Source organism: Mobula birostris, chromosome 24 (assembly GCF_030028105.1).
Source record: "Mobula birostris isolate sMobBir1 chromosome 24, sMobBir1.hap1, whole genome shotgun sequence".
NCBI classification, from domain to species: Eukaryota; Metazoa; Chordata; class Chondrichthyes; order Myliobatiformes; family Myliobatidae; genus Mobula; species Mobula birostris.
In genome coordinates this window covers 57,901,331-57,925,927 of record NC_092393.1, presented here as the reverse complement: position 1 = coordinate 57,925,927, position 24,597 = coordinate 57,901,331, and the positions used below count along the sequence as shown (strand labels likewise).

Here is a 24,597-nt window from a genome sequence, read left to right as displayed (position 1 = left end):
AGTTGCATATTGGTAGGTATAATTTTGCAGGCATCATGGCTGAAAGAAGATTATAGTTGGCAGCTCAATGTCCAAGGATATACGCTGTATCAAAAGGACAGGCAGGAAGGCAGAGAGGGTGCAGTTATTCCACTGGTAAAAAATGAAAACAAATTATCGGAAAGAGGTGACTTAGGATGGGAAGGTGTTGAATCATTACGGATAGAGCTAAGGAACTGCAAGGGTAAAAGGACTCTGATGGGAGTTGTATACAGGCCCTCAAACAGTAAGGGTGTGACCTACAAATTACAATGGGAGTTAGAAAATTCACGCCAAATGCATTTACAATGTTACAATAGTCATGGGGGACTTCAATAGGCAGGTAGATTGGAAAAATCAGTTTGGTGCTATATTCCAGGAGGGGGATTTTCTAGAATGCTGATGAGATGGCTTTTTAGAGCAACTGGTGGTTGAGCCCACTAGAAGATCAGCTATTCTGGATTGGGTGTTGTGGAATGAACCAGAATTGATTAGAGAGGTTAAAGTAAAAGAACCCTTAGGGGAAAGTGATCATAATATGATTGAATTCACCGTGAAATTTGAGAAGGAGAAGCTAAATTTAGATGTATCAGTATTACAGTGGAGTAAAGGGAATTACAGAGGCATGAGAGAGGAGATGGCCAGAATTGATTGGAAAAGAACACTGACAGGGATGATGGCAGAGCATCAATGGCTGGAATTTCTGGGATCAATTCAGAAGGCACATGATATATACATCCCAAAGAGAAAGAAGTATTCTTTTGAAAAGGTGACACAACCATGGCTAACAAGAGAAGTCAAAGCCAACATAAAACCAAAGAGAGGATATATAATAGAGCAAAAATTAGTGGGAATTTAGGGGATTGGGAAGCTTTTAAAAACCAATGGAAGGAAACTTTAAAAAATCATTAATAAGGTAAAGATGGAATACGAAAGTAAGCTAGCCAAAGACACCAAAGAGGCTACCGAAAGTTTCTTCAGATACATGAAGTGGAAAAGATCAGTGAGAGTGAATATTAGAATGCTGGAAAATGATGCCGGAGAGATAGTAACAGGGGACAACGAAATGGCAGACAAATTGAATAAATAATTTGCATCAGTCTTCAATGTGGAAGACCCTAGCAGTATGGTGGAAGTTCCAGGTTTCAGGGGTCATGAAATGTGTGAAGTTACCATATCAAGAGAGAAGTTTCTTGGGAAACTGAAAGGTCTGAAGGTAGATAAGTCACCTGAACCAGAGGGTGTACACCCCAGGGTTCTGAAAGAGGTGGCTGAAAGGATTATGGAGGCTTTAGTAATGATCTTTCAAGAATCACTAGATTCTGGAATGGTTCCGGAAGACTGGAAAATTGTAAATGTCATTCCATACTTCAAGGTGGGAGAGAGGCAGAAGAAAGGAAACTATAGGCCAGTTAGTCTGACCTCAGTGGTTGGGAAGATGTTGGAGTTGATTATTAAGGATGAGGTCTCAGGTTACTTGGAGACACATGATTAAATAGGCCATAGTCAGCATGCTTTCCTCAAGGGAAAATCTTGCCTGACAAATCTGTTGGAATTCGTTGAAGAAATAACAAGCAGGATAGATAAAGGAGAATTGGTTGATGTTGTGTGCTTGGATTTTCAGAAGGCCTTTGACAAGGCACCATACATAGGACAGCTTAACAAGCTACGAGCCCATGGTAATACAGGAAAGGTTTTAGCATGGATAAAGCAGTGGCTGATTGGCAGGAGGCAAAGAGTGGGGAAAAAAAGGAGCCTTTCCCTGTTGGCTTTTGGAGACTATTGGCGTTCAACAGTGGTCTGTGTTGGGACCAATTCTTTTTACCTTGTATGTCAATGATTTGGATGATGGAATTAATGGCTTTATTGCAAAGTTTTCAGATGATATGAAGATAGATGGAGGGGCAGGTAGTTTTTAAGAAGTAGAGGGGCTGTAGAAGGACTTAGACAGAATGGGCAAAGAAATGGCAGATGGAATAGTGTTGAGAAGTTGCACTTTATTAGAAGAAATGAAAGGGTTGACTATTTTATAAATGGAGAAAGAAAATACAAAAAAACTGTGGAACAAAGATACTTGGGGGTCCTTGTGCAGGATTCCCTAAAGGTTAATAGCAGGTTGAGTCTGTGGTGAGGAAGGCAAATGCATTGTTAGCATTCACTTCAAAAGGACTAGAATATAAAAGCAAAGATATAATGTTGAGACTGCATGAAGTACTGGTGAGGCCTCACTTGGAATATTGTGAACACTTTTGGACCCCTTATCTTAGAAACGATGTACTGAAATTGGAGAGGGTTCAAAGGAAGTTCATGAAAATGATACCAGGATTGAATGGCTTGACAAATGAAGAGCGTTGGATGGCTCTGGGCCTGTACTCACTGGAATTCAGAAGATTGAGGAGTGACCTCATTGAACCCTATTGAATGGTGAAAGGCCTCGATAGAGTGGATGTGGAGAGTTCTTGATGATTCACATTACTGTACTCCAAGGGATATTCAGTAACCTGGAAATTTTCTTTTATCCATTTCCTGAATTGTGCTTTTCAATAACCTTTTCACAGAGTTGATTGGAGTGTTCTTTTGTCTTCATGGTGTAGTTTTTGCCAGGATACCGACTCACCAGCAGTTGGATCGTACTTTTACTACAATCCATTGAAACAACTTGACTACACTTAAGTCTCCAAAAACAAATCTCCATTTAACTAAATATGTGACTTCTAAAACCAGCTGGCTCCACCAGTGATGATTTGGTGTGCCATAGTATAGGGGGTGATACTTACGCAATCAATTATTTTGTTTTTTATATTTGTAATTAATTTAGATCACATTGTAGAGATCTGTTTTTACTTTGGCCCAAAAGAGTCTTTTTCTGTTGATCAGTGTTAAAAAAGCCAAATAAAATCCAATATCGTAAAACAATAAATCATGAAAACTTACAAAGGGGTTGAATATTTTTTAGGCGCTATAGATATACACACACATATAATCATAGAGAAAATACTGAATTACAGCAAGTATGTATATATACTGTAATTCAGAGATTTTTTCCTCTATTATTGTGTATTGCAATATACTGCTGCCTCAAAGTTAAACAATTTCACGACGTACAAGGCATGATTGATAAGTTTGTGGCCTAAGGTAGAAGGAGTCAATATTAGAAAACCTAGCACATTTATTTTTCAACATAGTCCCCTCCTACATGTTCACACTTAATCCAGTGTTCGTGGAGCATATGGACCACTTCTAGAAGTGGTCCACAGCAGGGGTGAATGATAAGTTTGTGGCCTGAGGTAGAAGGAGATGAGTTATACAGCTCTCATTACATGCACGTGCATTTCAACTCTTTGAGTGAAAATGCAGAAAGTTAATAGCTCATCTCCTTCTACCTTAGGCCTCGAACCTATCAATCACCCCTACTGTGGACCACTTCTGGAGGTCCAAGACGCCGACTTCTACAAAGAAGGAATCTGTATGCTCCACGACTGCTGGACTAGGTGTGTAAATGTAGGAAAAATAAATGCGCTAGGTTTTCTAAAATTGACTCCTTCTGCCTTAGGCCACGAACTTATCAATCACCCCTCTTATGCCGGTGATATTAAACCTGATTCTGATTCTGACTTTGAAACAGATACTAAAGTTTTCTGGGCAATATTTCCCCAGTTATCCACTTGTAAAGTGCCATACAGTTCCTTTAACTTGAATTAACACCTCAAGATCACTCTGCAATCCCAAGTCATCCCATTTCTACTTTCAAGTTGAGTATCTGTTGAACACCACCATTACTCACTCACATCATGCTAAACTAACTTTGATAAAGAATATTGTTTAATATTAGACCATAAGACCATAAGACAAAGGAGCAGAAGTCGGCCATTCGGCCCATCGAGTCTGCTCCGCCATTTTATCATGAGCTGATCCATTCTCCCATTTAGTCCTATTCCTCCGCCTTCTTACCATAACCTTTGATCCCCTGACTACTCAGATACCTATCAATTTCTGCCTTAAATACACCCAATGACTTGGCCTCCACTGCCACCCGTGGCAACAAATTCCATAGATTCACCACCCTCTGGCTAAAAAAATTTCTTCGCATCTCTGTTCTGAATGGGCGCCCTTCAATCCTTAAGTCATGCCCTCTCGTACTAGACTCCCCCATCATGGGAAACAACTTTGCCACATCCACTCTGTCCATGCCTTTCAACATTCGAAATGTTTCTATGAGGTCCCCCCTCATTCTTCTAAACTTCAAGGAATACAGTCCAAGAGCAGACAAATGTTCCTCATATGTTAACCCTCTCATTCCTGGAATCATTCTAGTGAATTTCCAACGTCAGCACATCCTTTCTTAAATAAGGAGACCAAAACTGCCCACGGTACTCCAAGTGAGGTCTCACCAGTGCCTTATAGAGCCTCAACATCACATCCCTGCTCCTGTACTCTATTCCTCTAGAAATGAATGCCAATATTGCATTCGCCTTCTTCACCACTGACTCAACCTGGAAGTTAACCTTAAGGGTATCCTGCACGAGGACTCCCAAGTCCTGTTGCATCTCAGAACTTTGAATTCTCCCCCCATTTAAATAATAGTCTGCCCTTTTATTTCTTCTGCCAAAGTGCATAACCATACACTTTCCAGTATTGTATTTCATCTGCCACTTCTTTGCCCATTCTTCCAATCTATCCAAGTCTCTCTGCAGACTCTCTGTTTCCTCAGCACTACCAGCCCCTCCACCTATCTTCCTATCATCAGCAAACTTAGCCACAAAGCATCTATTCCATAATCCAAATCATTGATGTACAATGGAAAAAGAAGCGGCCCCCAACACGGACCCCTGTGGAGCGCCACTGGTAACCAGCAGCCAACCAGAATAGGATCCCTTTATTCCCACTCTCTGTTTCCTGCCAATCAGCCAATGCTCTATCCACGTATGTAACTTTCCCGTAATGCCATGGGCTCTTATCTTGTTAAGTAGCCTCATGTGTGGTACCTTGTCAGAGGCCTTCTGAAAATCCAAATATACAACATCCACTGCATCTCCCTTGTCTACTTGTAATTTCCTCAAAGAATTGTAATAGGTAATATTCTAGGTTTACTAGAGTTGTTGGAAGTGGTTTAAACTAATATGGCAGGGGCATGGGAACCAGTATGATAGAGCTGAAGATGAGTCAGCAGGTTTACAATAGATGATGCATGTAATATGAATGTGAGGAAGGACAAGTCAATGATCGGATACAAATGCAGACAGACCAAAAAGTTAAATTGTACCGCAGAGGCAAAATTCAAAAGGGCAAAGAATGCAGGGCTGAAGGTGCTGTATTTAAAAGCATGTAGCATTCAGAATAAGGTGGCGAACTTGAGTAGCAATTAGATATTGGTTGGTATGATGTTGTGGGCATCACTGAGTCGTGGCTGAAAGAAGGCCATAGTTAGGAGCTTAACATCAAAGGATATACTTTGTATCAAAAGGACAAGCAGGAAGGCATAGCCGGTGGTGTGGCTCTGTTGAGATGGAATTACATCCTTAGAAAGAGGTGACATCGGGTCAGAAAATGTTGAATCTTTGTGGGTGGAGTTAAAAAACTACAAGAGGAAAAAAACTTTGTGGAAATCATATATGGGCCTCCAAATAGTTGCCAAGATGTGGGGTTGAGATTGCAAAGGGAGCTGAAAAAGGCATGTAATGGGGGACTTCAATATGCAAGGGATTGGGAAAATCAGGGTGGTGTCGGTTCGCAAGAGAGGGAGTTTGTTGAATGCCTAAGAGATGGCTTTTTAAGAGCAGCTTGTGCTTGAGCTTATGAGGGGAAAGGCTATCTTAGATTGGGTGTTGTGTAATAACCCAGATCTTATTAGGGAGCTTAATGTAAAGGAACCCTTAGGAGGCAGTGATCATAATATGATTGAATTTATACTGCAGTTTGAGAGGAAGGAGCGTAAGTCACAAGTATCAGTATCAAAGTGAAATAAAGGGAGTTACAGAGGCATGAGGGAGGAGCTTGCCAAGATGGATTGGAGGAGGATACTGGCTGGGATGACGGGAGAGCAGAAATGGCTGAAGTTTCTGGGAATAGTTCACAAAACACAGGATAGATATGTCCTACAGAAGTTGGATGATTGGGAAACTTTTAAAATCCAACAAAATGCAACTAGAAGAGTTATAAGAAGGGAAAAAATGAAATATGAGGGCAGGCTAGCCAATGATATAAAGCAGGATGCCAAAAGTTTTTTCAGTTATATAAGGAGTAAAAGGGAGGTGAGAGCTGATATTGGACCACTGGAAAAATGATGCTGGTGAGGTATTAATGGGGAACAAAGAAGTGGGCCTGTATTCATTGGAATTTAGAAGAATGTGAGAGGATCTCATTGAAGCCAACCGAATGTTGAAAGGACTAATAGGGAGGATGTAGAGAGGATGTTTTCTGTGGTGGGGGTATCCAGACTAGAGGGCACAGTTTCAAAATTGAGGGGAAACCTTATACAACAGAGGTGAGGAGAAATTTTTTTTGTCAGGGAATTGTGAATCTATGGAATGCTCTGCCATAGACTGTAGTGGAGGTCAAGTCCGTGGGTATATTTAAAGCGGAAGTTGACAGTTTCCTGATTGGCAACACACATCAAAGTTGCTGGTGAACGCAGCAGGCCAGGCAGCATCTCTAGGAAGAGGTACAGTCGACGTTTCAGGCCGAGACCCTTCGTCAGGACCCTCTCTAGGAAGAGGTACAGTCGACGTTTCAGGCCGAGACCTTACTCACTCTTACTCCAGTTAGTCCTGACGAAGGGTCTCAGCCTGAAACGTCGACTGCACCTCTTCCTAGAGATGCTGCCTGGCCTGCTGCGTTCACCAGCAACTTTGATGTGTGTCGTGACATACTCCTGCTCCTATTTCTTATGTTCGTATGTTCTTATCAAACTGAACCCAAAACGTGTATTGTATGTTGCCTAAGCTGAGGGAAGATTCAGTCAGTGTGCTTCAAATTTTGGGAAGACCAAATAGGGTAAACAGAAAGGATAGTTCATTTTGCAGATTGATCAATAGTCAATAATTGGTACACCACGTCAGGGTAGCGGTTAATGCAATGCTAATACTCCTCACACATTCTGGATTCCGGAGTTCAATTCTGGTGCTGTCTGTAAGGAGTTTTTAATGTTCTCCCCATGACCAGTGTGAATTTTATCTGGGTGCTCTAGCTTCCTCCCACAGTCCAAAGACTAACTAGTTAGTAGGTCAATTGGTCATTGTAAATTGCCCTGTGGTTAGGCTAGGGTTAAATAGGTGAGCTGCTGGGCGGTGCGGCTTCTTGGGCCTGTTCCATGCTGTATTTCTAAATAAGTAAATAAATGAGATGAAATAAGCCATATTGATTTCATGTGATAGGTGAAATGGTTAAAGGGCAAATTATGGAAGTGTCATTTTCACCCAGGAAGGTCCATAACACATAGTCTCACACTCTCACCTCATTTATATGGTACCTTGATGAGCACTGAATACAGAAGTAAAACCAAGACTAGAATTAGTTTTTTTGATCAGTGGGGACATAATAAACTTATAGTCCTCTTTATTTGTTCTAAGTTCATAAAAAAATTCTCAAGCACAGTTTTATATTACAGGAATACCTGCTGCCGCATTGCAGACATCAGATCCCGATTAGACTATATATGTCCATTTCAGTATTAAAACTGGCTGTTGTGTGTGCCTAATGAATTGGGATATATCCAAAAGCCCATACTATAAGACATTAGAGCACAATTAGACCATTAAGACCATCAAATTTTCTCCACCATTCCATCATGGCTGATTTATTATCCCTCTCAACCCTGGCCTGATTAATCCAAATCCTATCAACCTCCACTTTAAATTTACCCAACGACTTAGCCTCCACAGCCATCTGTGACAATGAATTCCAAAGATACATCACCCTCTATCTAAAGAAATTCCTCCTCACCTCTGTCTAAAAAGATATCAACTCTCTCCATTAGACAAATACAGTTGAAATATAGAAATATTTTCTTATATAGCTTTAAGGTTAATTTTCTTTCCCTGTGATTCCTATTGTCATTGAGGACTGATAATAATTTGGATTTCAAAGCTCTTCTGATGTGTTATAAAATGCCGCAACTATTATCCTGTTGGCCTACAAGCTTCTTCCTGTCAGTCAGGTAACTGGTTGAGCATCAGGCTGGCAAAGAGCAAGGATGATGAACAAATTGATATGATGTGTCTACTCTAGTTCTGCAACTTTTCGCTGTATTTAACAAGTTAATGATTTGAATGGGGAAGCAGAGGGTTGTAAACAGATTACGTTATGAGGACATCATAAGTTCAGTTTAATTGTGTTCAACAATGCAGAGGAAACCAACCAAATGAAACAGCGTTCCTCTGGAGCCAAGGTGCAATGGACAGTCACATACAGCACATATAATTATGATAGGAGAAAAAATACAGTTACAAAAATATATAAAAATGAATAGTAATATAGCCCAAATCATGGAGTCCACGTACATCAATCATTAAAACATAAAATTAACTGGATCAGAAAATAATCATGAAAAAGAATATAAACTTTACATCCAGAATTTCTTCATCTTTTTGAATGGTGGAACAGGCTTGAGGGACAGAATTTCTCATCTCATTCTTATGTTCCAAGGGGTCCTTATGTGGTTTGCTACTTTTTATTTGCCGAAAAATTTGTAAGTAGAATCTGTGGAATGAGCGAAACTAGATGTATAAAGGGATACTGTTTGAACTAGTCAAAATATGAGCCATGCACACCAAGGTAGTTTAATGCTAAGTTTGTACTGGATTTGTCTTAGCCCTGAATTGTAACATTGGGGATCATTATAATTATCCCTGGAATGTGGCAATTTCAATCACTATCCAGCCGGTACTATGATGTTGTGTAATTTTATTGACCCACAGGCTGAGGGTGTTGCTGGCAAGGACAGAAATTAATGATTATCCCTTCCTACCCTTGGACTGAATGGTTTGGTAGCCATTTAAAAGGTCAATAAAGAATTATTCAAATTGTTATGCCAGGTACATTTTTTCTTTCCTAAAGAACATTCAAGGACTGTTTAAATTTTTACAACTGTCCTAGTAAAGTGATCGTATCATCTTTTTATTGCAAATAATTCAGATAATTTAATTTTAGGTCTGCCTTGGCAGGATTTGAATTGATGGTTCTAGATCTTTTACCCAGGCCTATGTATTGCTGATTAGGCAATACAGTCCTAGTGTAGAGTTTGAATGAAGACCAGAATTTGACAGATTCTGCTACTCTGTGATGTGGATAATTAATGTTCAAAGTTAGCATAGTTTCCCTTTGGAAGTCCTCAGAGAATAGTAAAGGCTGAAATACCCTCCGGTGTTTATTGCAGATATGTGTATCCACAAATTCTTGAATGTGGTTCATAGCTGTCACATTAAAATCACCAGTCTGTTCAGTTATGAATTCGTGTGCTCGAGTACTTTCATGAAACTATTCCTTGTCTTTAAGAACTAAGTAGTATGTTATTTATGATGCATGTATATTCGCTCTTACAGATAATCTGTTAATTTAAGATTGGTAAGGCCACTGTCACCTTCAGAAGTGCATTACACAGATAACTGTGGCAAAACACTATGTACTATGTCTCACTTCCTTTTGAGAAATAACTGGCACAAAAAGAAGATGAGCTGAGCTGTCCAAAAGGGTAACCACCTGTGACTCACTGATAGCTTACTTACTCACTGTCTGTTACGCCACTGGCATTTAGGGCAGCGATGAACGTCCTCTATCTCTGTCTGTCCTTGGCCATCTTCTCTGTTGTGCCCCAGATGTGGTTCAGGGTCTTCATTCCTGCTTCTACAGTATGGCGCCAAGTTGTCTTTGGTCTCCTGCATTTCTTCTGCCCTTCAGGGGTCCAGTGAAGTGCTGTCTTGATGATGGAATTGGCCTCTCTTCTCATCATATGTCAAATCTATCTCCAATGTTTCCTCATGATGATTGTGGCCATGTCCTCTTGATGACACTGAAGGAGTGGGGATCTTTCTTAGCCAGAAAATATGGAGGATCTTCTGGAGGCTCATGGTGCCACTGATAGCTTGCAGCAGCAATATGCACTGGTCACACTTATCCAGGCAGTCTGCCCAATTCAACACAGCATCCCACTCTGCACAATTTGGACCTTATCAATGCGGGGAGGGTTACATGACCACCTTACACTTACTGACAGTCACTCCCCTTGTTTCACAAGCGATTGTTACGGGACCCCATGATGATGCCCCTTAGCCGTGTCCTTTGCCTCATATCTGCTGTCCACCCCAAAATATCATCAGAGCTTCCTGGTCAACCATCTGAGAGAAAACAGGAGTTTGAAAATGTCCTTAAGAAAATACAGAAAACTCTAGCCAAGTTCCATTTTGTCCAAAATAACTCTGCTGTGTTGACTGGCATTTTGGAAAAAACAATTATACTGGTAACATTCAACAAATTAACTGCAACAATTCCCCACCACAATACCATCACACTTCCACCGTGAGATCCATACCAAACCAAAGATCTCAGAAATCACCAAGTCTCACTCAGCTGGAGATTTCCTGTCGTCCATTATCAGTGGGGTCAATAATTTTCATCAAAGTTTGATTGCTAAATGCCAGGGGCTGCCTGTTACTGCAGAAGTTGGAAAATTCTCTCATTCCCCCACTCCAACCAAACCCTCCCCATGACCCAAAGTGTTTTTCAATGCTCAAGGACTCAGTGAGTTGGTAATACAGGCCTCAGTACACTATTGAATACGCAAAAGAAAAGGTTTCATTAAAACTTTGGATGTCGTGATCACTTACCCGCTGAAACATATTTACAAACAAACAGTTGATAAACCAATGCAAAGAGGATATATATAGAAACCATCTTCTTGTTTTTCAAAAGGTGTTTTGCAGAGTACAGAGACAAATGAACCACTGTCCTTTGGAAGCCTGATATTATATATTGCTAATACTTTATTAGCCAATCTCAGGTTAATGACCGTGGGAATGCCAGCAGGCAAATCTTCCTTTTTTTCAAAAGATAACATTGTGAAACATTTCTGGCCAAGCTGTTTCCCGATCAGCACAACTTTGGGCTGAACAATGAAGCATGCAGATTACCTTGGGACAAAACCACTGGATTAGAGGAAACATCTATATCTCCCTGGTAATATATACCAAATCATTTTATAATTCTGGAGCAACAGAAAACATTCCTTTGTAATTCATTAATGGTTATGAACTATTAAGAATGACTTATATTTTTAAAGAACCTTTAGAACTTTGCTATTTCCTAAGCTCTTCAGGAGATTTTCACGTATGTGAGAAAGTCAACTTTACAGGATTGTTTAGCAGAAGCCAGGAATTTAAGTTTCATTCTTTAAAAAAATCATGGTAAGAAATCTAAAAGAAATTTTAAGAAAATGGTGCAGGACTTGTATGTACAGTATGTGTCCAGGACAAAGAAGTGGGTAGGAAAAAAATCATTGCAAACACTACCCACCCTACAAACTGCCTTTTCCTAAAGTTCCCTTCCAGAAAGCACTATAGGGCTATTAAAACAAAGGCATCACGCCATCTTAACAGTTTCTTCCCTAGGTAGTGAATTTGATCAACTATTTTTGTTAGCCCCATACACATCCCCTGACTACGACCCCCGTCACTACACTGCACTGTAAACACTTTAAACCACTTTCTATAATACTGTTTACATTGTAAATACTTACACACTGGTATTTATTTATCTATGCACAACAGGACTTTGCTTCCAGATGAGCTCAATGCCTTCTATGCTCGCTTTGACCATCAAATCTCGATGATCCTGTGATTTCAGTCTCTGAGGCTGACGTGTGAGCAGCCTACAGGAGGGTGAACCTACAAAAAGCATCCACCCCAGATGGGGTACCTGGCCACATACTAAAAACCTGTGCTGATCAACTGACTGGAGTGTTCACTGCGATCTTTAACCTCTTGCTGGGACAGTCTGAGGTACCCACCTGCTTCAAGCAAACTTCAATTATACCGGTGCCCAAGAAGATCATGGTAACCTGCTCAAAAACTATCATCCAGTAACACTTACATTCACACTGATGAAGTGCTTGAGAGGTTGGTGATGAAACATATCAACTCCTGCCTGAGAGGTGACTTGGATCCACACCTATTTGCCTACCAGAGCAACAGACCCACAGCAGGTGCCATCTCATTGGCTCTTCTCTCAACCCTAGGACATCTAGACAGCAAAGATGCATACATCAGGATGCTCTTTATTGACTACAGCTCAGAATTCAATACCATCATTGCCTCAATACTTCCTTCCAGCAGAAGGAGATAGTGCTGACTGGTTCATCTTTCCTTTCCCCCACTCCTTACCAATAGATGACAACTTGTGAGATTGAACATGGAACAGTACAGGCCATTCAGCCCAGTGAGTTTGGATTGGCAACAACATTTCCTCCGCAATCTCTCTAAACTGTTTGACTGACAGTTAAGCATTATTTGAATCAAGCAACGGGCTGCTTGCATTCCAATACAAGCAGGTAACAGTTGCTGTTACATTTGTATGTGGATGTGGGAATCAGAAGTTGGATGTTGAGTGGGCATGCAATAAAGTCTCCAAGAATACATCAAACCAGAGTCAATATCAATGCATAGGTTAGTGGTGTTGTGGATACTGTAGTACGAGGTCTCATAGGTTATAACAGGACATTGACAGAATGCAGAGCTGGGCTGAAGTGGAAGATGGAGTTCAATCTGGAAAAGCGTGAAGTGATTCACTTTGGAAGTTCGAACATGATTAATGGCAGGATTCTTGGCAGTGTGGAGGAACAGAGGGATTTTGGGGTCCAAGTCCATTGACCCATAATTCATCGTCCATAAGGTGGTTAAGAAGGCATTTGGTCTGTTGATCTTCATTAGTCAGGGGATTAAGTTCATGAGCTGCAAAGTAACGTTGCACCTCTGTAAAGCTCTGGTTAGACCACACTTGGAGAATTGTGTTCTGTTCTGGTCACCTCATTATAGGAAGGATATGAAAGCTTTAGAGAGCATGCAGAAGAGATTTACTAGGATGTTGCATGGATAAGAAAAACATGTCTCATGAGGAATGACTGAACAAGTTTGGGCTTTTCTCTTTGGTGAGGAGGATGAGAGGCAACTTGATAGAGGTGTATAGGACAATAAGAGACATAGGTAGAGTGTGGATAGTCAGCGCCTTTTTCCAAGGGTGGCAATGATTAATATAAGAAGATACCGTTTAAGATGATTGGAAGACAGTTTAGAGGAGATGTCACGGTAGGATTTTTGGAATGCACTGCTGGGGATGGTGGTTGAGGGACATTGAAGGCACATGGATGAAATAAATTGGAGGGCTATGTGGGAAGGGAGGATTAGATTGATCTTGGAGCAGGTTAAAAGGTCAGCACAACAATGAGGGCTGAATGGCCTGTACTGGTCCATGTTCAATCTCAGAAGTTGTCATCCATTGGTAAAGAGTAGGGGAAGGGGAAGATGAACCACTCAGCACTATCTCCTTCTGCTGGAAGCACTGATGAAATGTTCCTAATCATAGAGATCACATATCTAGTGTTTATTTGATTTGCTAAATCTAATAAATCTATTTGCTTGAGAGTTTGGGTTAAGGGAATAATTATTTTAACCTGACAGAATTTCTTCTTCTTCTTAAGCCCATCACCTCAAATGGATATAGGCAGCTCACTGCAGTTCGGCAGAATTCTCTATCCTGGGTTGTTCTCTCAAGTTGTCCCCAGCTGTAGTCCTTCTTCTAGATCCTTCCTCTCCCAGGGATGAGGTCTTTGGAATTTCTGTTAGCCTTTCTGTACCTCTAGGTTTTTACAGGATGGGATTGCTAGCCCCATGTCCAACCCTCGTTCTTGCGCAGCTGTGCTTGGAACCATCCATGGTGAAGTTCTGACAGAATTTGGGTAAGCATAAATTATTCTAAGAGACTTGAGTCATGCTGGAGGCAAAATGTGAATCCTTTTAAGTTCCAGCAAGAAAAACATTACATTTGGGAAGGGCGGTGGGGGGGGGTTGAAGTTGGGCACATTCATCAGGGTCAGAAGGTGATACAGCACAAATTCCAGATCATAACTTTCAGGCTTTCAAACAATAAGGGAACAAGGAAAAAAAATCAACGCACTAAAAATTGAAATATCTTAATTTAAGGAATAAGTTTGAATTTCAGACACTTTTATTCACACAGGCAGATTTAGAATGACTTTGTTTGCTTTTAATCACACAAATTCTGCAAATCAGACAGTTAACAAACTTGCTTTGGCATCCCACTTGCGAAAATCGAAGCTAAATGAAAACTTTCAGCAGGGTAGAAGAGACACAAACTGTACCATGTGATGTAACCAAAATTTTAACATCTGTTTCCCACCAGTCTGTTTATGTTAAAATCGAGGTTAGTTAAGTGCCTTGATATTCGCTTCTTCAGAGTTAGGTTTTGCAATCAATGCCAAGGATATACTTTGGTATACTTTGTTCTCCTCACTTCCCACAGAGCTTTCCCTAGTTGCTCAGAATAGATATCCTTCCTCCGGCCCCCACAGGAGATCTGCCATAATGGGTAAGCAGGTCAGGATGTAGCAAAGCTCTTCAATCTGATGAAAAATAGTTAGTGAGGCCTGCGAAGTCCAGGCCAGGTAGCAGGAGATGTAAGTTCAGTTTTACTCAAGGACAGCACCCAAAATAAATTTGTGAAATACAGATGAATTAAGAGAGGTAATGGTCCTCTAAGTTCAGAGCTTCAACTCAGGGCTAACAACCCTGGCTGGTAAAACAAAATTGTTACGGAAACAGCAATGAAAAATCCTTCTACATCTGAGTGTGACAGTATTCCAGAGTCTTCATCTGGGACTTGCATGACTGACAGTAGTGAAAACCAGAGGAAGCTACTGACATGATGAAGGAAGGCCTGAACACTGCCAGAGATGAAGGACGTTCATTGCTGTCCTAAATATCAGCAGAATAACAGGAAGTAAGAGAGATAATAGAAAAAGAAAAAATATATCAATATGCATTTAAAAATCTCCACCACTTACTAACTTCTGAAGAAGTATATCACACTTTTTTCAGTGCACATATTACTGAAAACGCCAGTCTTCACTGGCAAAATGATGGACAAATCCGTCAATTTCATAGCTTGAAATTGATTTGACTGCTGAGTCAATTGATAAGGAGCAACAGCTTCTAAAGTTCATTATTTCAAAAAATTATTTCTTTTAATCCTTCATTCTAAGGGTGTGGGTTTCACATGCTGAGCAGGAATTTGATTGTCCATTCCTTGCCACCCTTGGGAAAGTGTTGGTAAGCCGCCTTCTTAAACCCTCTCTGCAGTCCTTGGGGTGTGAGTAAGGGAATTCCAGAACTTTGACCCAGTGACAATGAAAGAACAGTGAAATATTTGCAAGTCAGGATGGTGGGTGGCTTGGAAGGCAACTTTCAGATGATGTGTTCCCCATGCTGCCTTTGTTATCCTTGCTGGTAGAGGTTGTGGGTGTTTGGAGGTTACTGTTTAAGGAGTCTTGGCAAGTTGCTGCATTGCATCCTGCAAATGGTATAAACTGCTGCTACTGTGCATGGTGATTGAGTGAGTGAATGGATGTGAATGGGGTACTTTTCAAGCGCACCGTTCTGTCCAGTGTGGTGTTGAGCTTCTTGAGTTTTGTAAAGAGGAGAGTATTCCATGACATACCTGCTTGACCTTGTAGACAGTGGACAGGCTTTGAGGAGTTGGGAAATTGTTTTGAGGAAGCAGGTTAACGTGTTTGGTGAGTGAGACAGAAGACACGTTACCAATAAGCACATTAATCATCTATTTATTTATTTATTGAGATATAGCACAGTAAGGTCCTTCTGACTCTTTGAGCCACATCGCCCAGCAATCCCCCGATTTAATCCTAGCCTGATCACAGGAAAGTTTACAATGACCAACTAACCTACTAAGCAGTAGGTCTTTGGACTGTGAGAGGAAACCAGAGCATCTGGAGGGAACCCATGGGATCACAGGAAGAATGTGCAAGCTCCTTGCACGCAGCAGCAGGAATTGAAGGCAGGTTGCTGGTACTGCAAAGCATTCTGCTAATCACTACACTACCATGCCACCCGTTATACAAATTGTAAAAGATTCAAACAAACATTTAAGTCTCTCCAAGTTATACAAACCACAAAACTAAATATTCAACAAATAGATACTTAGCTGAGAGTACGCACGGGCCTCCTGAGTGTGGAGCATACTTTCCCAATGGTTCTTCAGCATTGGTCATGACCTCAGTGTGAAGCATGTCCTGGGGATGAAGGGTAAGGGGCCAAGCCTCCCGCAAGTGCTATTCGTATATCCCTGAGGTGCCTGAACTCAGACACTAGCTTATCGTAAATCCCTGCTTTATGGATAGTTGTGCACTGCAGATGTTGCAATTGAACTTTATGGTTTCTGCCTGCGTAAGACTTCAACGTTCTGTAATAAAGCACAGCGCGTAATATAAGATATGCACAGCATACATGAATTGGGGGAGATACACACGGATCTTAACCTGCGACACTATTGTGGGAACATCACCAATAATGGCAGTGGATAACAACAACAACAGGATCATGATTGCAGCCACAGCAGGCTCAGGGATGGACAACCTCACCCAACCTTGCAAGTGATAACCAAGACCTAAGAACCACTTCTGTTCATCATGGCATGACTGATGGAACTGGCAAAGAGGACTCCCCTCTCTCTATCTCATGTGACAAATTTTTCTTAAATTGGCTATAGAGTTTGGAAACCTCGACTCAATCTTGATCTTTCACCATTACAGGAACAGAAAGGGGAGTTTAAATGAGATGCGACTGGAAGCTTAGGATGGCCAGTTCAGTCAGGGCACAGGCACTTCTCAAAATGCAGGCCACATCATGAGTACCAAATGCAATTGGAAAGGTTGGAGAAGGTGCAGGTGAATTTTTGCCTCGTGCTGGGGGTCATTAGGTCCCTGGATGGTGATGAAGGAGGGAGTGAAGGGTCAAATGTTGCACCTCCTATGGTTGCAGGGAGAAGTGCCAAGGGATGGGGAGAATTGGGTAGGGAGGACTGAGCAGAGCAGGGAGTCACAGAGCGAGTGGTCTCTGTGGAAAGCAGGAAGAGATAAGCAGGGGAAGATGTGACTGATGGTGGAATCACATTGCTGCAGCTGGAAATGTCGACAGATGATGTGCTGGGTGGTGGGTAGTGGGGTGAAAGGTGAGGACCAAGAGAACTCTTTGATCTCTCTGGGGCAAGGACAGTGAGAACAGAGGTCCAGAAAATGGAGGAAATGTGAGTAAGGGCTCCATCAACTACAGTAGCAGGGAAGCATTGTTCCCGCAAAAAGATGGTAATTCAAAAGTCCCAGAGTAGAAAGCCTCATCCTGAGAACAGATGTGGGGGAAATGAAGAGCCGAGAAAAAGAGATGGCATTCGTATAGGAGACAGGATGGGAGAAGGTATAGTCAATGTAGCTGTGAGGGTCTGTGTGTTTGTAGTAGATATTGGTGGATGCTTTGTCTCTTGACAAGAAGACAAAGAGACCTAGAAAAACAAGGGAAGTGTCCAAAATGGTCCAAGTGAATTTGTGGGCGGTGTTGATGTTGGTGATAAAGACGATAAAATTGCTGACTTCCTCATGTGTGCAGGAAGCAGCACCAATGCAGTTCCACATAACCAGCAAAAAGACAGATATTGCTCCATCTACTCATTCTCCCCCTCCCCCCCCCACCTCATCTGGTTGCACCTAACAGCTACCAACCTGTCTCAACCCCTTCCTCTCACCTCATTAACTGGTGATCTTTCTTCACCACGCTCAGTCTTGATGCAGGGTCTTGACGTGAATTGTTGATTATCCCATTATCTCTGCAGATTCCCCTACTGATTTCCTTCAGTAGTTTATTCTTTGCTCTATTTTCCAAAAAAAACGATGCCAACTAATTGACAAGCAGACCTTGTAAACCAGATAAGGGTAATAAAGTGTCAAGTTAGAATCTGCTAACTAACTGGCAGGTGATGGGTTTAATTATAATCGTTGGTAATTATCCATATTTCCTTCTCCATTTTCAGAGTGCAGAATGATTGGTGGGGATGGTGGGAGGGAACAGATTGAGGACGATTTACCATCAATCACTTCTGGTAACTTTCATAAAAATGTTATAATTTAACTCAAAGCAAGTAATGTAGGGAAATGATCTATTTTATCAAGTTCACCTTGTCAATGTGCTAAAAATAAGGAGGAATTATTTTAACCATTTAACTTCTGCCAAGAGTGCTCTGGTTGTGGTATCCTTATGTTGCCTTGTGCTGCTGTCTTCATAGTCAAATAAACATACTTGGAGCTCTCAACAGAAGATCCTTTATTAACTACCATCTAAACTCTTTAGTATGAATATGACAATACATTAGGAGTCATACTGTGTTATAGAAACATGTTCAAGGTTCAAGGTACATTTAATATCAGGGAATGTATACAGTATAAACCTGAAATTCATCCTCTTCACAGACATCCACAAAACAAAGAAATCCAATAGGATGATAGAAACGTCGAAGCCCCAAAGCCCCCCACCCTCCTCACTACCTTTGCACAAGCAGTAGCAAGAGCACCATTTAATAGGCTGTTAAAACTACCCTAAGTGAATGCTGTTTTCCCTTGAAAAATGAAATAAACTATATAGCCAATTAAAATAGAAAATGCTGGACTATAAGACCATGAGAAATAGGAGCTCAAGTAGTTCATTCAACTCCTTGAGTTTCCTCCACCAAGCTAATCCAGCATTCCTCAAGTCCAGTTTTATGCCCTGTTGCCATAACCCCCAATTTTCTTACGAATTCAAAATCTAACCATCTCAGCTTTGAGTGTCTTCAAGTATTCAGCCTGTGCAGTTTTCTAGGACAAGAAATTCCAATGAGTCACCCCCCCCAGAAACAACAAATTCTTCTTCATTTTAGCTTTAATTGGGTACCCTCTAATTGTGAGATCTGTGGTCTCAGGCTCTGCCACAAACAGTGACATGCTCACATGTTCCTGGTGAACATCCGAAGAAATATTCAGAAAGACAGGCAGCACTGGTGGAGAGAGGAACAGACTTAGCATGTCAGGACAATTACCTTTCATCAGAACTGTCAAGAGTTAGAAATCAAATATGTTTCAAGATGCAGAGAGTAGGGGAGGCTGGGCAGGACAGAGGGAATGTTTGTGATAATGTCAGGACATATTCTAGAGTTAGGGCATATAACAAATATTAACTTTAGCAATGAATTTTCAGACCTGAATATAGATTGTTGATTGAATTCAAAATGCATCTCTCTTTCTTTTATCAAAGTACATATATTTCACCATATACAAGATTCATTTTTTGTTGGCATACAGAGTAAATGCAAGAACCATAATCGAATCAATGAAAGACCACACCCAACAGGACAACTAATGTGCAAAAGACAACAAGCTATATAAATACAAAAGAAAAAAATAACGATAATAAATAAACAAACAATAAATATCAAAGCCACGAGATAAAGAGTCCTTGAAAGTGAGCCCATAGGTTGTGGGAACAGTTCAACAATGGAACGAGTGAAATTGATCGAAGTTATCCACACTGGTTCAAGAGCCTGATGATTGAGGGGTAATAACTGTTACTAAACTTGATGGTGTGAGTCCTGAGGCTGCCGTACTTTTTTCCTAATGGTAGCAATGAAAAGAGAGCATGTTCTGGGTGGCAAGGATTTTTCAAAGTTTTAGATGTCATGCTGAATCTTCACAAGTTTCTAAGGAAGCAGAGGCGCTGCTGTGCTTTTGTCACAATTGTACTTACGTGCTGGGTCCAGAACAGGTCTTCTAAAATGATAACACAAGGAATTTAAAGATGCTATCCCTCTCTACCTCTGATCCTCCAATGAGGACGGGCTCATAAACCACCAGTTTCCTCCTCCTGAAGTTAATAATCAGCTCCTTGGGTTTGCTGACGTTGACTGAGAGGTTGCTTTGTGGCACCACTCAGCCAGGTTTCCAATCTCCCTCCTATATGGTGATACATCATCACCTTCGATTTGGTTAACGATAGAGGTATCATCAGCAAATTTAAATATAGCATTGAAGCTGGGCTTAGACACGCAGTCATAAGTGTACAGCGAGTAGAGCAAAGGGCTAAGCACACAGCCTTGTGGTGCACCTGTGCTGAGGGAGATTGTAAAGGAGATGTTGTTGCCAATCCAAGTTGACTGGGGTCTGCAAGTGAGAAAATCGAGGAATGCAATTGCACAAGGAGGTATTGAGTCTGAGGTCAGAAGCTTATTGCTTGGTTTTGAGGGGACGATAGCTGTAGCTCATAAAGAGCATCCTGATTTATGTAGCTTTGCTGTCAAAATGTTCCAGGATTGAGTGAAGAGCCAATGAAATGGCATCTGCTTTGGACCCATTGTGCCTAAGCAAATTGGAGTGGATCCAAGTCGCATCCCAGGCAGGAGTTGAGGAAGTGGAGATCAAAAGAGATGGAATGATGCAAATAGTGATTACACTAGCTGAGAAAAAGCAGTGAAAGCTGATTAATCACAGCTGACCTGCCCAGAGGAGATCAATGTACAAATGAAAAACTAAAGCAGAGGAGAAAGGATCAAAAGATATGCAATTTGGAGAAGCAAGCCAGTGCTGATGCTGGGAATATGAAATAAAAAAACAACCAAAAAATGCTAAAACTACTCACTAGATCAGTCAGCATCTGTGGAGAAAGAGTTAACATTTCACATTAATGATCTAACATCAGAGCTGCTCAGTTCTGATGCAACCTGGAAAGAATGATTACTTGAATTTGCTGAATTTTATATTCAGACTAAGGACTCAATATGCCAAGTGAGAAGGAGAGAGCTGGATACTATGAATTCATACATAAAATATTTCTACCGTGTTAGATTCTTAAAGTTCTCCATCTTTTTGTCTCTCCTTTCACATTGTCTTATATTCAGCTCCCTCACTTGTTGTTGATATTTGGACCTCCTCTTTCCTGTTTTCACTTCTGACATCACAATTTTGTCATCTAATTTTGGCTTCCTGGATCATCTCCAAGGCTTTCAACTTTCATGACTCTATTTTCAGGCTATTCTGTTTCATTCGGGCTATACTGTAATGAGCTGACATTGTTAAGGATGCCTGCTATAACAGCCTCTAGAGAATCTTCAGAACTTAACTGCTACTGCATTTCAACACAGTCATCTTCAAAGCATCCAGCTCAATCTGTGCGTGATTCAGTTCATTCTGTAACTCTGTCAGCACTGAACTCTTATCCAGGACGTGTGCAGCTTCAATTCTCTCCCTCCTCATCTGTGTCAACTAAAGCAGCAGTGTCAGCAGCTGCCACACCTGTGAGACTTATCACTGCACTCTGAAATATATTATTTAACTTAAATATGAATACTTTAGAACATTTTATTGTCTTGAGAATTGTTTCTAACAGAGCAAAAGCAGATAGTGCATGAATGGAAAATCCTAGTACTTATTTCCAAAATTACATACCCTAGTGCCTTTCCCATTAGAGAACCTTGTTGGGGGCTGGGGGGCAGGTTTGGTTCTGGTTGACTATGGACTATGCTGTAGTGGCTTCTGTGTGTCTGCTGGAAGGCTGCTCCTGTTTTACTTGAGTTACTACAGCTTATCCGTATAAAGCTTATACTTAGTTGCTCTTGAGAATGTGATGATAAGGTCTGAACTGGTAAAGTACAACCGAGTGGGTTGTTGAGTCATTTCACAGGTGGTTATAACTGGGTCTGATACTGGTGTTTTAATCCAGGTTTACACAACCCAGCCAAATGAAGGAGTAGCCTGGGATGGCTGGTTATGTTACACAGTTGAGCATATTGTGAAGGAGGTTGTGGTGTGAAATGAATTGGTGCCATTGTGAAAGGGTTGACCACTCAGGAGCTGTTCCCATGCGGCAGAGGGTAGATCTCAGGTGGATCAGGTTAATACTACACAGAATCAGAAAGAATGTTGTGTGACCTCTGTGCTTCTGTTGCAGGTGTTCCCTGAGTTGTTAGCTGCAGTCAGTGAACCCTGACAAAGAAGACCACAGTTGAGTTTCTGACAGCAAGGAGGCACACACCTTGTCACCTCCTGCAGATGGAACTGACTATGCACAGACAATCTTGTTTTCTGGAAATAATTTGAAAAATGTGAAGCTCAGGTGGTTGACTGTTGGGTTGAGGCATTGTCCGATCTTGGCAATTTACTTGGCCAAGTAAATTGCCAAGATTGGAGAAAAACTCAACCCAACCAATTTTATTTTCTATCCACACTAGCCTGGGCAAATAAGTACTTCCAAACACTCATCTCACTCTTCTGGGCCATACAATGAGCCTGGCAAGCCCCTGCTCAGATTCACTATGTCATTTTCCAGACTGCGAACCGCTGGTACCAGGTACTTCCCTGTGACTCAAGTCTTTCTAACCTATTTTTCTTAAAACACATTGTGTTAATCTTTGAAGTGGTGCTACAATGATGCACAGTGACGTTCATTGTCATCATTAACCCTTTGTCCTCTGTTCCCTTTCCTTTCCTTCCTATTTAGGTGACTGCATTGAGGATTTGGTGCAAAGGTAGGTGGAATCAGTTTTCTTCACTGTTTATTTGTGGGATGAGGCTGTCACTGTTTAACCTGCCTTTTATTGCCCATTAGTAATGAAAGACTAGTGTCCGACGCCAATTGCATTGCCATTAGCTGGACTAAAGCTGATAGGTTTTTACAATATTCTACTAGCTTTATCAGATTTATTTAAGTACTTGAATTTAAATTTTGCATTTATCAGACTAAGATGTTCAAATAGCCCAGGCTTTAGGTCCTAGTACAGTAATTACCAGCTCTGTTATAATATCCTGTACTGTTCCTTGTCCATATCCATCCTGTTGGAAATGATTCAGAAAATGTTTAGCTTAGGTGATAGATGGTTGGCTTGACTTGTTCTCCAACCTTGGCAGCTTACTTGCAAATGTTTTGTCACCATATGAGGAGACATCATCAGTGCACTGTTAATTGTGGTGTGTTCTCTGAATGCTTGACATTTATATAATTATCAATCAGCTGATTGGTTGTCATTTTGGCATGTGGGTAGGAAATCTCATCGCTGATTGTTGGTGTGGTGAAATTCATGTGTGTCGGTCTGGAATTTTGCCTGCATTGCTTCATAAACAGGATCGAAGTCTACAAGTTTGTTTACAGAATTGTTCACAGCTGTAAAGCAGCATAACCAACTCTCCCTAGTCTCTACCTATGAAGATTGAGAGGGGCACAAATTCAACTGGGTATCAGTGAAAGTTATAGTGCAAGCAAACACGTGGCATGCCAGAGAATTCCTCAAAGCATGGTTTTCCGTGAACAATCACATCACAATTGAGTTTCTGAAGTCAGCTGATTGATAAATATATAAAGGCCAAGCACTCAGAGGACACCCCACAATCATCAGCGCACTAATAATGTCTCCTCGTATGGTGACGAGATGTTTGAAGTAAATTGCCAAGATTGGAGAACAACTTAACCCAACCATATCCGTCCTGTGTTCCTGGACACTTTGCTCTGGTGTTCCTTTTATTTATGTCTGTTTACTGTCATGAAGGTATCACTTAACCTTGGGAAGGTAGCCACAGTAACCAGATTAACAAAGTGTTTGTATGGATCTTACTATAAATGAATAACACAGAATGACGGGAATTCATGAAGAGGTTGATCAACTACGTAACTGGTCACCCAGCAAAGCAATGCTACATTTGGTAACACTGAATCAGTATGAAAATATAAAACCAGGAACTCTGGGTGAACAGAAATGAATTGGCCCCACCCACAATTCTTATGTGTTGCTTCTTTAATTAGAAATAGCAGAGGCAGCACAGAGTCATGGTTCTATTTATTCATTCAGTAAATTGTTGGCACAGCCAGGAATTATTACTTATCGTTAATTGCTCTTGAGAACACAATGGTGAGGTTTGAACTGGTTTAACTGAGCAGTTTTTTTAGTCCATTTCAGAGGCAATTATAACCAGGACTGATCCCAGCATTTTAATCCAGATTTATTTCACTCATTTTAAATTTACCATCTGCCACAGTGGGATTGGAGCTCATACCACAATATCTTTACTGCAGGCTGGGAGCATTTGTCCAGTAATATAACCACTGTGCAACTAGAAATAAAAACTGGGAAAAAGGACATTGAGTATAAAAATCGGGATGTTATGTTGCTATTGTACAAGATGTTGGTAAGGCTACATTTGGAATGTTGTATTCTTTTTTGGCCACCCTGGTCTAGGAAAGATGCCATTATGCTGGAAAGAATGCAGATTTACAAGGATGTTGCTGGGACTTAAGGGACTGAGTTATGGAGAAAGGTTGAGTTGGTTGGAGATTTATTCTCTGGACTGTAGGAGTAATCTTAAAGAGGTATATAAAATAATGAGGGCTATAAGAAGGGTAAATGCTCACAGTCTATTTCCTAGAGTCGGGGAATCATGAAGTAGAGGACATAGGTTCAAGGTGAGAGGGGAGAGATTTAATAGAAATCTGAGGG

At 41.0% G+C, this 24,597-nt stretch overlaps 1 protein-coding gene across 1 annotated transcript in view; it reads right to left on the bottom strand.

Annotated features, from left to right (window-relative positions):
- The window catches only part of LOC140187111 (beta-2-glycoprotein 1-like), a 44,621-nt gene extending 33,667 nt beyond the window's left edge, over positions 1-10,954 (bottom strand). The window contains exon 1 of the mRNA XM_072242071.1: positions 10,839-10,954. Within this exon, the coding sequence (XP_072098172.1) occupies positions 10,839-10,905 (67 nt within the window). The 5' untranslated portion in view covers positions 10,906-10,954. The remainder of the gene's footprint in view (positions 1-10,838) is intronic.
- Positions 10,955-24,597: the final 13,643 nt, after the last annotated feature.